Below are 16,904 nucleotides of genomic sequence, written 5' to 3' on the forward strand. Positions count from 1 at the left end.
CCTGCTGAAATTAGTTAGAATTCAGTGGCATAAGTACTGAACAAGAAGCATTAATTTTGCATATGAATGAAAGAATAATTGGTTGATTTTTTCTTTTGCCTGTGTTAAGCCCACTGAGATCTACAAAAGACCAGAGAAATTCTTTTGTATTGAAGGACTTCTATTTTCATTTTCTTCTCTGTGCTTGTCTTGTCTAGCTGTGTTTCTCCTCTAGATTAGAATCGGGAATCATTCTAACATTATCAATTCAGATTCTTCTTACTGTTTCTGAATGTGATCAATTACAAGTTAATTCCGATAATGCCAACTCAAAATATTAGTTTTTTGTAACCATCATCACTACATCTGATCAAAGTTAACACCTCATGGATGCTTGGAGGTTTACTACAACAGCTCTTAAGTGTAACTTAAAATGATTGTTTCTAACATCCACCCACTTAATAAACATAAACTAGACAAGTTAAATATGATAAGCTACTTATTCATTCATAGAGGACTTTTGTTGCATATTCTTACCTCAGTTTTGCATGCTTCAGAGCACATGGCTGATAGGTCAGATTTCAGGGCTTCAGACTCAAAATGGTCTCCCCAGGCCACGGTGATGTGACAGCTCATTGCTGTCCGTCTTTTGTAGGAGGGGTAGAGCCTTTGTTGGCAATGAGTAGCTCTTGTCAGCCTGGCCGCTTCGACCCTTTGTTTGTTTTCCACCAAACTCAGACGATTACAACACTGGAGATACGCCCTGACAGTGAAAGTGTCAAATCAATGTGCTGCAGCAGTTTATTATATGTTCCGAAGGAGAGTTCAATAAGCCAGACAAAATGTTTCAACCACATTCATCTCAAAGAGCTTTTCACCACGTCGGCACCTGTCTTATAGCCATTATTTCTTTCACAGAACAAAGTAACTATAATCCGTCACCAAATTACTTTGTCTGATTGCATGGAATCGTATTTGGTCTAAATAGCCCTCATCTTTAACTGTTGCAATATTGTGTAAATGGTTTATAAATTCACTGAAAATACTAAATTTTTATAGTTTTTCCAACTCTTTTTTTTAATAACAGCAACAAAAAAAGTGAATTCCTTTTGTCTGTCTCTTTCAGCCTTTGGACTTCGAGACAAAAAGCAGTTTTGCTCTAAGAATAGAAGCCACAAACAGAAATATTGACTCCAACTTCTTGAGCTTGGGCCCATTTAGCGACACAACATCAGTGAAGGTGACAGTGGAAGATGTGAATGAGCCACCCATCTTCACCACACCACATAGCCAGATGGATGTTTCAGAGGATGCCCAAGTGGGCACTTCAATAGGTAGAGTCTCTGCCCATGACCCGGATACCTCCAGCAGTGCAATAAGGTACTACTAAATTCTCCATTTGCTTTTTAACATAGTTATAAGGCAGGCATTTGATGAAAAACAATCATTTTCAGATACTGTGTAGTCCCTTTCAACAAGTAATAAACATACTAAGCTTCTTGTCATGGAAGAGGCATATTCCAGATATCTAAACTGATCAAATTAAAGGGGTTATTCTTACAGTTACTCCACATCATCTGTAAACACAGATGCCACAGACACTTGAGAGTCCCCATGAGGCTGTCACAAAGGCAGTGCCAGATGGTTTGTAGGCCAAGTAGTGCTGCATTTGCAAAAGTAAAATGCCTTCTTGAGCTAAAGAAGGGCATTCCTGTAGGAGGGTCAAAGCTCGACACTTGCATCATGGCATTCATGGCTCAAAACAAGCACTCGCATTGCCTGTCTGTGCAGTATCACTATCGAGATCCCCATCCATTCTGCCTTAATTGAATGAATATTGTATGGTATTCATGCTTGGTCTGTTAGGATTGTTAGTAATCTTAATCAGAAAATCTAATTACTGCACCATTGTAGCTTCAGATTGCCTCTTTTTGCCCCTGTGACTGTTATCAGAATCAGTAATATATTTCACTCCATCTGTTTGAATTAAAATTATTGTGGAACTAATGTAGCCACAAGAGTCAAATTACATTGCAATAATACCCCTTGGATGTATGCTAATTGAAGTTGTAATTTTCTCTAGAATTATGAGTTGATGTGTATTGAAAGGGCTTGATTAAAGTTGTGTGTTGAGGGACAAGTAGACAGTCTTCAGCCTTTTCAAAATTTAATAGAGCTTTGTTTTCACTCGGGCTGTTAAAATTCAAGTTTTGAAAGTTGTCATTGTTTATTCTTTTTACTGGCCAGTTGGAAAACAAGCAGAACAAAAAACTACTGCTCTAAAAAGTAATTCATAAAAGTGTATCACTTAAAAATGTATCTGTATTTTTGCCCAGGTACTCCATTGACAGGAACACAGACATGGAACGCTTCTTTAACGTGGACCCTCTCAGTGGGGTCATCAGCACAGCTAAAGCTCTGGACCGAGAAGCCAACTCTGTCCATAACCTCACTATTCTTGCCATTGAGAGCCGTAAGTTAACCAACAGCAAACCTTGCAATTGCTACATGAGTGAGAATAAACAGTTTGTTAAACCTCTCCACTGAAAAACAACTATGCATTTGTTTCTGAGCAGCCACAAGCAGGCACAGGAGAAATGATGCCTTTGAAATGTGTGGACATTTAGATATTGTATCCCTTCTCCATAACCAAAACTACAGGAGAAAAACGTTCAAGAACTGTTTGTGCTTTTCTATTTTATTGAAATTGCAGCAAATGACAGTTTTACAATAAAAATATTAACTTTTTTTTAGCAAGCTACACTCACAAGATCAACTTGGATAAATCTTTTCACATTACCAAACGCAGCAAATTCTTAATTCTAAAATATACTCGTGATTTTTTTTTTAATAGTCACTGGACATCAGATGTAAATTGTTCTTTTCTGTAGATTAGGCTGGTAGTTTTAAGTGTAGAAAAAAACACTTTTGCTTTTCTTAAAAGAGCAAGTGGCCCACAAAAATGATTAAAGGCATTTTGGTTCAAAATTATTAAAAACTTATATTTTTACATGGCAGAAAATCAAAAAGGACCAATGTGTTACGACCAACTAGGTCTTCATCAGTGTCAGTGTCAGCTGTGGCTCGCACATCTGTGCTGAATCTCACAAATTACCTAGCCCACAGCCATGTGCAACCTTACTGGTTAACAGCCAGTTTGCAGTATCCTTAGTCAAAATCAACCTGTACACCCTTGTGTTGTGTTTCCATCCATGATGCACTGAGCTAAAGCTAGGTGCCTTTAAAGCATGAGGAATAATATACATAGGCATGCTTCCATTGTATTTTGATGCTTAATTTATTATTAGTAATAACAAAATGTTAATTGAAAATTGCAGTTTGGTCAAACTTTTTTTTTTGCAAAATGCCTTTATGTTTGCCTAAGGAGATTTTGTCTAAACCTAGCCATCACTCGCTGACATTAAGACAGTCAAAATGTAATGAAAATAATTTCAAAGCCCTCCTTCTGATTTATTTTTTTCTCTCCCAAACATCTAAGGCAGTTGGTTTGTGTTTCCAATTAACAACCTCTGGGCTTTTTATTAGGGCCATGTGCAACAATGCCACCTGTTGATGATAAGTATGCAGCCTATGATTGATAAGCTCAAAATCTGTTGATGGAAACAAACTCAAACATAATTCCTACAAGGTGACAATTTGAAGAGTTACTCCAAATTCCCTTCAGGATGGAAAAACTATTTTCAAGACACAGTGACTATGCAAGTATGTCAATGAAGATATTTTATTCAAGTTAACAATTTCTGCTATAACGTATCTTTAATATTACAATATCTAGCTTGAAAATCAGAAACTGGCTTTGTGCTGCAAACAGAACAGTGCTGTGTCTTTCATGTCCTCAACCCCTACGGGTGAAGGTGTTGACATTTTAAACTAGCAAATGTAGTGTATTTTTAACTCTATGTACTCTCTCTGTATTCTGGGGCTTTGTAAAGTGTCATTTAGCTGCCTAAAGCTACAAAGAAAGAGTAAATCAAATTTGAGCTCTTTAACAATACCCATCGGTCTGCTGTGCTGTGGACGTTACAGCGTGGAGTTGTGGGGTTGTGGGGTTGTTGCAGGGCTGTCGGGGAATGTTAATTCACACACAGGACGGTCATTTTGACCTCCATGTCTCCGTGAGCTGTGGGGACAAGATGCTGACTAAGGGTGGGCGGTCTCACCCACGGGTGAACAATGTTAATGTGATGTGAAGAAGTGTTGCATGCCTTTTTGTTCGTCTGTCAATGCTCCAAGGACATGAACACCTTTTTTTTAATTATTTTTATTATCCCTCGCATTGCCATCATTCCAATGTCGTCTTTCAAACATAGTGGACAACAATCATCAGCACACTGAGCATTCTAGACAGCTGTGTCACATAAGTATAAGTTAAAAAAGACAACCAGCCTGTCATCCTGGCACTTCCTCTTCTTTCATATCTTAAGACTGAACACTGTGTGAAAAGGATATTCATTTTCTTCAGAGCCTTTTTATGCTTTTTTGCTTCAAAGCTGTGTTTTTATTTACATCTCACAGCACAGAAATGTATTTCTTGGTTTATTCCCGTGTGTTAACGCTAGCCTGATATAGAACAAAGAGAAGGCAGCATATAATAATAGCCATATGAAATGTCACAACAGTCCCTCTTGCATGAGGTACACACTTCTGACACTCAGTGACACTCATGCACTTTTCTTTTAGTTGAAAACATCTTTGAGTTCTAGGACTGGCAACAAAAATCCTCTGCCCTGCACTGTCTTGTGACAGTATTTATAGTAAATGAGTTCTTTCTAACAGAAGAGGGTGCATGGACTCTGAGCATTTGAGCTGCAGTCACTCACATTTCATCCACTCCATTCAGACCAAGCCAATGACAACAAGTCTTTGGCCCCAGGCTTTGTGCGCCCTTTTTATCACCCGAATGTCATAGCGTCATCTCTGGTCGGCATCGTGGGGACGCCAGACTAAATCATCATCTTGCTCTCAGATGCAGCCATTTAGCCATCAGTGTGTGTCAAGCAGACAGAGAGGCGTGAAGCCCTGCGTGGAAGATGGTTCGCTTGCACACACAGTTTTCCCCCGAAAACAAGCCTGCGCCAAGTCATATCAGTCTGGCTAATCCACAGCAGAGGAAGTAACGGCACCAGCTGTTGGAAGCACACTGCATATTTCATTACAGCAGCAGTTAATTAAAACACATGTGAAAGATCAATATCCCATAATCTGGCCAAATGCATTAAGGCAGAGTTACATATGAATTAAAGGAGGTTTTGCTGAAATCTGTGACATAAACTAATACTCCTTCCTCTCCTTCTTTTTCAGAGGACACGATGCAAATTGGGAAAGGCATCACTCTCATCACAGTGCGGGACATAAATGATAACGCCCCAGTTTTTGCCATTGACTATGAGACTCTCCTCTGTGAAAACACCATGCCAGGACAGGTAAGACCCTGAAACATTTTTTGCAGTTGGTCCAGCTTCCCTTCTTTTTTCTTTTGCTGTATTCGCTTGAAGCTTGACACACAAAGACAGCCTGCTGATTCTCAGCCATTAAAACTCTCCACTCTGTTCCTCAAAACAAGTCCACAGCACAAACAGGAGCCACTTTACAGCTTTTGGTTATGCCAGGTAGACAGCATCATTAGCAGGAGACACAACTTTAAGTTTTTGTTGCAGGCATTGCAGGTGTTTCCGTTCATTAGAGAAGTTACTCTCATTCACTTTTTCATGACTGTTCCTGGCTCCTGCCTGTAGTCTTAATCCGTAGTAACATTACAGCTGAATGTCATATCTAATGGTGGGATGGAGTGCTGTTCTATAATGGTTTGATTTACCGTTCTAAAGCCTGATGTAATTAGATGCTCACCACAGGGGGAAGCAGTATCCTGCAGTGGTTAGCAGATTAATTCAGGGCTTGGAGATTTTCTCCAGGAAGGAAAAGGGAGGGGAAAAAAATGTGCCTGTGCATCGTATTTAGCCCCATTGTTGGTAAATGACTTGTGTGTTTGTGGCAGTGATTCGTCTGGTCCTGGCATTTGGAAAATACAATCAGAGGCAAAGGCTACAGGAGGCGTGCAGACCTGAATAAGTACAATTGATCAGAATGATGCATTGTATTGGAAATAGCTATTAGGCCTTTTAAATATGCTATTTGCATTCATATTTTGGAGTTGTTTGTCATTGCGCTCATGGGAGGGTGAACAAAAACAGCAAACGATTTCATTTGCAAAAATGAGAGACCGTATTTCATGTGTATTTGTTTTTGTTTTTTTCTGTGTGCATAATGCTTGACCATGGTGGCTCCTTTTTCAGTAGGTTACACAACCTCAGTGATACTCAGCATTTGTTGCTGCCTTGAGTTTTTATCATGTATTACTTTAAATTCAGAGCTAATTTGGAGGAGGATTGAGTACATAATAGAGCACATGTCACTGAATTCTTTATTAAACAACTGTTGACAAATAAATTCACAACTGTCAAGTTGTCTTTTACTTCTTTATTATGCTGAGGCATGAAAACAGACTCAACAGAATGCAAAAGTCAGTGGAATTTGTTTACTACACATTCTTCACAAACACAGAATGAATGCTATTTGTCTGGCACTACCTGCAATTGAAACTTAACCTTAGCATTCCTACATAACATTGCATTAATATAAAGTTAAATGTATATAGAAATGATCAGGATGCAAATTTTCATAATACACACTTAAAGCTGTTTTAAGGTATCAGTAGTCTAAAATGTACATCACAGAAATTCTCAATAATGCATTAACTATCCTGCCACTTACCATCAATATTATTAGAAGTAAAGCAACACAAGCCACCTCCAAATTTAGCTGATGATGTGTGCACTTCTTCCCACCTGTGCCTAATAAATGTTTTCAAAGAAACTGGAACAAATTCGTTCATCATAATATCAGCATGCAGGACATAAGAACAGCTACTGCCCATGAAGGCGTCATCAGCAGAAAAAGATAAAGCACATCTGTAACTACTTAGCTAAAGCCAACAGATTGCTTATCCAATCTCATTGACAGCTGGGCTGCAAGAGCGTAGCCAGAAGCTCCTGCCACTGCCTGTGAAGACCTCTGTCCTCGTCCATCCAGGGGGATGATGGGATGCATTCATATTCTGTCCATATAGGCTCAAAATTTGCTACTGTGGCTTGGAGCTGATGTCAGCTTGGTATTAGTGAAAACATTCCTAACATATAAAGTAGTTTGTTGCTTTGAAAAAAAGCAAACAAACAAAATAAAACGGTTTTACTGAGCCGCATTGACAGGTTTGAAAACTTTCTGGAGGATTGGATGGGTGATTAATACTCAATTAGTTACTTGTTTAGTAAGTAAGAAAATGGCAAACTGATTTGAATTCATTACTTGAGAAGAGAGATGCATTACTTTAACACGGGACAAAGACATATTTGTTTCACTGAAAATTAAAGCAACATTGTGTAACATTTCCTGTTTAATGGCTAAAATTGCTGTTTGCATGTACATATGTGTTATCATTGGTGTATTATGACCTATTCTAACAATATGACATTATTACTTTGTGATTATGATATTCTTGTAAGCGAAGAATTTTAGATTCAAGCATATGACTGATAGGGAAGCGCCATGACGGTCTGCATTCTTGAAACTAAAGCTGTTGGCAAGGGACAAATAGCACCGACTACATGTTTTTTTTCAAGCCAGCACACTGAGACAAGGAAGGAGAAGATAAAAGAGAGTGCCAGGACCATGCATATGCAGCAGCAGCATGGGAGTCGTTTTCACCATCGCCATGAAAGCGAAAAAGGAGACTTAAAATACAGCGTGACCAGACGATACAAAAAAAGACAAATACAAAAAAATCAAAAACATCGTGTTCAACTTCACCAGGTAAAAGGAGCTCAAGAAGGAGAAAGATTTTAAAAGGAATTTTGAAGTTGCCAGTTTTTTCTTAACAAGTAAGTTAACAGTACTGCCTAAATTAGCCTAAAGCTAACTTTTTTCATTCAATTTTGTTAAGCGGTGTTGCTCGTTACCACGGGCAGCAAAACCTACTAAAATACTAAAGCTAAAAGTCGCTTTCATAGTCACTGTAACCGCTGGCTTTCAGGTAAAGTAGGACTAAAAGCTAGTGGGAAGATTTTACAAGCTGGTTTTTACTGTGACAAAAAGCCAGTACTGTGTCGAGACCAGTTTTCCCGAGATCCATTCCCCCTGTGAGAACCATTCTTCCTTCTAAACACAAAGGAACAATGTCTAACAGAGAATTTCCGTCCACCAGATGTTTTCCCCCTGACCAGCCATGATCCAGAGGGAACTTCTTTACCTGAGTGTGTCAAGTTTGAAATACAGTAACTGTGTTTAACTGTGTAATACATACTTTTGTATTTGTTTCATGGTGGTAACATATGTATACTGTTATTGTGAAGGTAGGCGGAGGTCTGGTATTGTGAAGTAAATGGAGTGAAATGAGTTGTTGTGAAAATGGCGGTGGTGAATAAAGTTAACATTCAACTTCAAAAGTGAGTTCTTTGTGTGTAACAGAGTAAAAACTTTTATTAATCTGTTATATCTAAGAATTTACAGTCGGTTTTAACAAACAAGCACGAAAACACAAGTGAATGCTTTGGTATTTTTTTAAAAACTGTAACAAACCATTTTTATGTCCTGTTGTACTGTCATATTTATATTACATGTCAAATAGCCAAAGGATATATATGCCAACTTATGATGATTTTTGTGTTTTACACATATTCTTGTATGTGAAAATCAAAAATATATTTGCACCTCGTGTGTTTCGGATGAACTATAATTGGATGTGAAGCATCCTGATCGCTATGATGACTAACTAATTCAGAGAAGCAACACTCACTTTTGTTTTAATTTCTCATTTCTTCCAATTTCTATTCAATCCCATTCAAATCTAGCCTCTGTTCGGCAGCATTGAAGTGTACCAGTGGGATCGCACCTCCAGACTGCATAATGAAGGCAGGCAAGATGGAAATTTCATCATGAAATTTACACTCAAAAACACATAGAGAGCAAAGGGAAGGAAAGAGGATGACATTTGAATGTGAAAACACAGTTTGAATCACAACTAGGTGTTGACTCTCTGTTAGCACACAGACTGGGTGGACTCATTACCTGTCAGATATTCACCCTACCACCTCCCTGCTTCCTAATTAATGAAAATGCTCCTGTTGTGTACTGTATACATGGCTGTAGCAGGTAACAGTTGGCTTTACTAACGACATGTGCGCTCCAGTAAAGCTTTGTTAAAAAAATCTCCGGCCGCCCACTGGCTGTCACGCCCATTGGCTTATTCACAGCTGCCACAAAGATGAAATAATAACATTTGCCAGTTGGGGCTACAGCTGACTCTGTGGCTGTACAGCACAGATTAACAGGGAGGGCCTGGATGGAATAACCTGCCATTTTTCAGGCCTAATTAAGGCAGAGTCTCATGGCAATGGCTCTCTCCAGAGATGCCACTTGTTACGGTTCATCTGTGCGTCTGTCTTCTGCCATAATATTAATTGATATCATGATGAGGTGGAAGGGGCATGGACCCGTGGGGACAGTGAGGAGGGAGGTGGGGGGGTCACGTTGTACAGTCACTTCAGTGTAACCATTACAGACATGAGTGGACTTGGCATTCTCTTCCCTATAGCCTGCTGCCTGCCCCTCTCTAACATCTGGGAGGGAATGTGGGATTATGATTAATTCATGTTTACCAAATGTGGGTGGCAGGACAATTGTGGCTTTTATTAAAAGCTCCAAGACTTTAGTTTTTAATGTTTTAATGTTCCAAATACAAACATAGGTTGGTGGAGAGATGGAGCAATGAGCAGAGGAGGAACCCATTTGACTTTGGTGCAGATTTGAATCACTTTCTTTAAAAGAAATGCAAGATGGGGCATAGGGCTTGGCAAAGGACTGTGTTCTCCAAGTACCCTTCTAGCTAATTTTTGTAATTTGGCTCATTTACGAACACAATCAGCAGTTGATGCTGCCACAGCTGATGTGAGGCTGAATTAGCTGAATTAAGATACAAAACCCTCAGCGACTGATTGCTGCAAATTGGAACCAAACAAAACTCTTCTTTTGAGTAACAAGAAAGTCAAAACATGATAAAAATCTTTAAAATCTGCACGGGTGCAGTCGTATAGTGAGAAAATGTGAGGTCCTGATTTCGAAGGACAGAGGAAAAGACGACCATGTTACAATGAGTATCGAACCATAGATAGGTAAAGCTGTGATGTGGGTCTGCAGCACTAAAACTGAATCTATTTAATAAGTATTTCACATATCTAATTAACTCGTTCTTATCTGTCATTTCACAACGGTCACATCACATGACCTGCATTATCTTAAGATATATCACTTGATAATCAAGGTTAATCATTCAAAAATGGAAAGAAAAAGGCAGAAAAGTGAAAGATATTCTTGTCACAGACTACTGACTCTTCTATCCACATATCTAAACATATCATAGCTACTAGATGAAAACAGTCAAGCATTACTGAATGTTGCAGCAATTATCTCCTTCCTTTAATAAAGGTTCAAAGTGTCCTGTTTTAAAGCAGATGCTAAAATAGTATTGAGGTTCCCTTAGAATTTACAAAATTAATTCATTCAGACACTTCCAAGTCAGTTAGAAACCTTTCAACTAGACTAAAAGTCATCCATTGCTAAGTCCCTATAACACCAGACGTTTTTTTCTTAAGCATCAAAGTAATGCAGAACTAGACACAGTAGGTACATAAACGATGAGCTAGTGCTCTCACTATATATATATATATATATATATATATATATATATATATTGCAAATATTTCATTATATTGTTTCATGGGACAACACTACTGAAATGAAACTTTGATATTCAGAACACCAAACTATAAAAACTAAACTTTGATATTCTGTATGTCAAAGTTTCATTTCTATAGTGTTGTCCCATGAAAAGATATAATGAAATATTAGCAAAAATGTGAAGGGTATAAGGGTATACACTTCTGTGAGATACTGTATATATATATATATATATATATATATATATAATAAAAATTGTCCCCTCGCCCTTCGTGGGCGGTCTCATCCATCCAAGCTCAGGTCCTCTACCAGAAGCCTGGGAGCTTGAGGGTTCTGCGCAGTATCTTTGCTGTTCCTAGGACTGCACTCTTCTGGACCGAGATGTCTGAGGTTTGTCCTGGGATCTGCTGTATCCACTCTTCCAGTTTGGGGGTTACTGCCCCGAGTGCTTCGATGACCATGGGCACCACTGTTGCCTTCACTTTCCAGGCCTTCTCAAGTTCTTTTTTCAGGCCTTGGTATGTCTCCTGTTTCTGATGTTCCTTTTTCCTGATGTTGCAATCACTTGGTATTGCGATGTCAAACACAACGGCTTTCCTCTGCTGTTTGTCCATCACCACAATGTGCAGCCGGTTTGCCATTACCATTTTGTCGGTCTGGATCTGGAAGTCCAACAGGATCTTAGCTTGGTTATTCTCTCTCTCTCTCTCTCTCTCTCTCTCTCTCTATATATATATATATATATATATATATATATATATATATATATATATATACCTTTTTAGCTTTCTTAAAAAGCAGAGGAAGTGGGCTCAGATTTAATTTTTTTTTTGCCTCTCATCAAAACTACCTTCCATGCTATTCCCTACTTAAAGTACATCCTCAACTGTCCCATCAGTCACCAAACAGCAGAGAACGTGTTCACACCTGCAGACGCTATCTACATTATCAGTTTATTATAGGTGTTGCATCATGTTGAGAGATGAAAAGAGATATGCCACGGTACATAGGCCGCAGAAACATAAGCATGTGGCAGCTTGGTGTCTGTTCTATAAAAAGACGGAGCATCGGGCAAATTTAATCACAGATCTCACCAGGAGATGACTTAGCCTCAGCAGTTTCAGCTTGTCAGGATCATGTCAGCAAACAGCCTTGTGAAAAGCCTGATGAGTCTCAGCAAATGACTTAGACAGTCGATGTGAAATGACCGAGGAGCTTAGCTGAAAATTTGAAAAAAAAGTACAATAAAGAGAATGAAGGATGTCATTTGTTGAATAGTAAATATTGATCGCTAATACAACTTATAAATGTGCATGTGTGTGTCTGTGTGATAGCGGTTTGATGTGCGGGTGGGTGGGTGCTGCTGATGGGTCGGTGAGCAAAGTATCGGGTGTGACATGTGGGTGATGTTTGGGGCGTCGATGTCGTAGGAGACAGTGTAGAGTGAGGGGTGTGAAAACAGCATGCTCACCACTTCCTTCGTCAACACAACCCCTGGTGACAGCTGTCATATCACCATGGCAACGAGTGCCACTTATTTGATCCAATGCTTATTTATACTCTTGGTTCAACTTTGAAGTAGCTGGCTTGATCTTATTGTGTGAGTCATCTGCCAACAGGGCTTAGGTGGCTTAAATGAAAGGCTCTTAGCTGGAGAGCCAACCATATACGTTAAGAATCTGATAATAACCTGTCTAAGATGGTGTACTACTTATAACTAGACTGGAAAGAACTGGAGGAATAGGAATTTAAATGCCTTGTAGTGTTTGTCTAGCAGGTGTTAAAGAAAAGGAAGTGTGATCTGAGCTCATCATCACTCAGATTTTAACTTTCAAGTCTAACCATGCTACATTGAATGACATTACATCCCCCATTAAAGAGGCCACATTTCAGCCTCTATAATCAGAGTCTAAGTTGCAACTCGAAGCAGCACAGGTACTTGTGGTCAAGGTTACAGTGAACTGTGGTCAATGCAGTTCATTCACACACTTCAGGTTTTTGGTAGCGTTAAATCTTGATTGTTTGAGCTGCACACTGTGAGAAGAGACACGTTTTCCTTGGCAGGATACTATTTGTGGAATTACTGTGAGGGAGCACTGAGTGAACAGTCAGGATTTCATCTGTGAAGGTTCAGCTCCATCACCCAGGTGGTATGGTCTGGGGAATCCAAATAACTACGCTCCAGGGAGAGGAGACTTCAATCAAAAAGTCTAGATCTTGAATTTGGCTTTGGACTGCAGACAGAACTGTGCTGTTGTTAAAGCTGATGTTGATAGTGAGGGTAGAGAATCATTTGGAATATATATGCAACTCCATCCTATTTCTTACATCACCACAAAAAAAAATTAAATAAATAAAGAAAAACACTGACTTTTTGAGTTCTTTTTTTTTTTAAATAAAAAAATATGTGAGGAAAGTTAGCAAGACCAAGAGCTTTGAGTCTGCTTCACTTTCTTTACTTTAACATATAAAGACACATTACTGTTAACACTTCGACACCCACTTTTTGTTTACCTGTTATTTACTGGTAACTGCTTCTTTTTATAAAGCGTTTATATAATGAGACTACAAAGACGTTAACTGAGACCTGGCAGTTCACATGCTGTTTAACTTAAATAAAACCTGTAAAAAAAAGTCACAAAAACAAACTGAGAAAATCAACATTATATATATATATATATATATATATATATATATATATATATATATATATATATATATATATATGCATATAATCTTAATTAAAGTAGAACTATTTAACTTTCTGGCCTTAAACTTTCTGGGCTTAGATCTCCACGCCGAAAATACAAAGGCTTTAAGGAAACTTTGAAGGATCCATCCAGCATTCAGAATATGAGCTTCTGTGAAAGTTGCTTCGCCGGTTCTGAGATTCAAGACAGAGACACCTGTCTAACCAATGAGAGAGCTAGTTATGGATGAGCAGCTGTGATTGGTTTAACTATCACTACTCAAGAAGCTAAATGCAGAGGGTAAACCATTAAGGAAATCTAATTCCAAAAAGGATTAAAAAATGCCAGGGGAATAAGAAGATGGGAATGGAAAAGGGAATTGCCTTTTTAAATGTATGAAATGGAAAGGTATTTATAATTAAATGTTGTGTTATTTATTTCCACTTTTGGAAAAAGTGTTTGAAATTACATGTACAAATCAAACTATTTAATAATGAATTTTTATTCACATGCAATTCCTATTTAATTTTTCAATTTAAAATGTGTAATTACAAAAAAATTCAATTTGATTTAATTTTGTATGAATTAATTGTGGAATTTGAAATCATGTTTATCAATCTATTGATCTATCAATCTATTATATTTTCATTTCACAATTACTACTCATCATCAAAACGCTGTATTACTATTTCAAAGACCCTCCTGGTCCTCCATATGTGACTGCCAGCTCAAAAACTGAAAATAAACACAATCGTCTCACTTTGTGTAGGGCTGCCAAGGTCTGAAAATATCTTATTCAGAAAGCTGTTCTGATTCTCAGGGTACTGTTGTGTCACACATCCAGTTCAAAGTAGAATTGCTGAGCCTCCTCACATCATGCTGCATTTGTTGTACCTCAACTTATTTCAGTGCCATTCAGCTTTATTTGTATAGTGGCAAATGATGACAGTCATCTTAAGGTACTTTTAAAAAATATGTCCAATTCAGTCCAGTTCATTGTAGTCCAATTATAATCCTGTTGTGTTCATATACGCCAATGCAGCAATAATTGTCTAGCTAAGGAAACCAACAGATTGCATCAAATCTTTTCACCAGAATGAGTCCCTCATCCTGTTCATGATGGGGGTGGCAATGGTGAAAAGGAAAAAAATAAAGCTTTAAACAGGAAGGGAAATCTCCAGCAGAGCTAGAGCCAGGAAAAGCAATCATGTGCCTCAATATTGGGCTTGGAAAGGACAGAAAAGAGGTGTCTAACTAAGCCCTACCTGCTTAGAAAGAAAATTACAAGCACAAATGAATGAAATGTACTATAATCTTTATCCAAAAGTAAAGTTTTGAGTCTAATCTGAAAGGTAGAGAGGATGTCTGTTTCCCAAGACCAAACTGGGAACTAGTTGCTCCTGCTTTTGGTTCAACTACTAACCACTAATTCTTAACAACAAACTTAGAGATTTGCATAGAAACACTATATTTATAGTTTTAAAAATAGATAAATAGAAATAAACATCTATTGAAGGGAGAGAAGTGGGTTTTATCAAGTTATAGAGTTTTGTTGATTTTATACTCAAGATTTTTAGAACAGGCCTGAAACAAAACATTTCCATTGTCCAGTTGGATTAAATATAAGCCAACCCAAGTCCTGACACTGGAAAGACGTAAAGGCCAACCACAATATAGTCATGTAGCACCATGCTAACTAATTGGCCTCTGAAAACAAGACGGATTTGATTAATTGAGCTCAGATTTGCTGCTCATGGTGTTTTTGCTGACACACCCCAGAATGTGGACACTCTTTATTATTTCCTTATGATTTATTTATTTTTTAGAGGTGATTTTATTTACTTACTGGCTGCTGTAGTCTTTCATGTTTGGCGTTGAGTTTAACGAATGAATGAGCTACTACCAGGCCTACTTCTACTTCAAAGCTGCAAATAGACACCTTTGTCCTCTAATATCTTTTTTGATCTGACATGCAGCCAAGTGTAAACTCAAGAAATCTTTAATTCAATGATTCATAGGCCCCCTCAGTCCTTCCTTGCGACAGGCACCAGTCGGCTGCTGCCGTTAATGTCTTTCAGTGAGAATTTATGTCTACAGCCATGTCTCTCTCCCCCTATCTCCTACTCAGCCCATTAGAGGATTCCCCACCAATGGTTCACCGGAACACCTTGGATCAGAGCCACACTAATGAAAGGCATTATACATTACAAAGTGTTTGATTTAGAGATGATTTACAGTCCTTTTCCACTGCAGTGAGAAATGAAAACCTTCCTCAAGATAAGCTCTGAATCCACCTGCAGTATTCAAAGGACATCAAAGGGTTCAAATTGTGTATAGGATTCATCATCAGTGTAGAAACCACAAAGAGAGCTTTCTATCAGAGTGAAATTTCCATAACAGAGTGAGCGGCATCTGAATTATTATGATTCCAGGATCAATGGCAGCCTCTGTGCTATGCCGCGGCGCTTGCATACGCTGCATGTTTAGACGATCAGTTGTTGCATCTGTCTGCCACTGATCTGATCCTGACACAAACATCACTTCCATCTGTCTATATACATATCCCAAATGCTTTTGAGCTGGAAAAGATAACCTTTTTACTATTCTGATCCAGTTTTAAATCCCCCATGCTCTGCAATACTGAACTGTAAACAGACAGATTATACTTTGTGGTTACTTTTGCAAAAGAAAAACCAAGTATTTTAATTTCTGCAACAAAACAGTGCAAGATATTCATAAATTTTCACTCACCATGCCAGTTTTAATAATTGGCAGGATGTCGTTTGCCACCTACACAAACACTTAATACCTGACAGCTTGTAACCAGCAGCATTTAATCACAGCTGACAACTGATAATCCATGTCTCAGCCCTGATGGATCATTGGCTTTTATTTTTTCTATCTCTTCCTTGCAATTTAATTTTTTTTTCCCTTAATTTTGTCTCCGTCTTGATGTTCAGCTCAAAGCTGTTTGTGGCTGGGAGAAGTGATAATTTAGTGAGAATTGCTTTTAAGACTCTACTGAATGCTCTCCATGGATGTGAGTTGTCACAGGGTTGAGTTTCTAGAAATGTCTACAAATGTTTGATGTAAATTTATAAGGACACTACTGCACTGACACCTACTCTGATGGCCATTGTGGTGGCGTCATTATTTGTCATCCATGTGGCATCTTGATGTGTGATGTGCCTCTCATGTTCAGCAAGATTTTCTCTTTTTTTTCCACCCTGCAGTCAACTGTTAAACTTGTTATTTTGTTTCCTGAAAAGTGCTAACTTGATTTTTTTAGATAGTTTGTGTGAATCAAATCATCAGTGGAGCACATGCTGGTGGGTGAAGTTAATTTGGTTTATTTGGCAATTTGATTTCCTGTAATAGTTAGAGTTGTCGACCCTGTTGTGTAATAAATGGAGTAAGATTTTCTTT

General features: G+C 38.3%; 1 protein-coding gene across 1 annotated transcript in view; it reads left to right on the forward strand.

Moving 5' to 3' along the window:
• The window catches only part of cdh7a (cadherin 7a), a 143,369-nt gene that overhangs the window by 104,202 nt on the left and 22,263 nt on the right, over positions 1–16,904 (forward strand). Inside the window, exons 7-9 of the mRNA XM_041969076.1 lie at positions 1,106–1,359; positions 2,316–2,452; positions 5,302–5,423. Of these exons, the coding sequence (XP_041825010.1) occupies positions 1,106–1,359; positions 2,316–2,452; positions 5,302–5,423 (513 nt within the window). The remainder of the gene's footprint in view (positions 1–1,105; positions 1,360–2,315; positions 2,453–5,301; positions 5,424–16,904) is intronic.

This window comes from Melanotaenia boesemani, chromosome 18, assembly GCF_017639745.1.
Source record: "Melanotaenia boesemani isolate fMelBoe1 chromosome 18, fMelBoe1.pri, whole genome shotgun sequence".
Taxonomy (NCBI): domain Eukaryota; kingdom Metazoa; phylum Chordata; class Actinopteri; order Atheriniformes; family Melanotaeniidae; genus Melanotaenia; species Melanotaenia boesemani.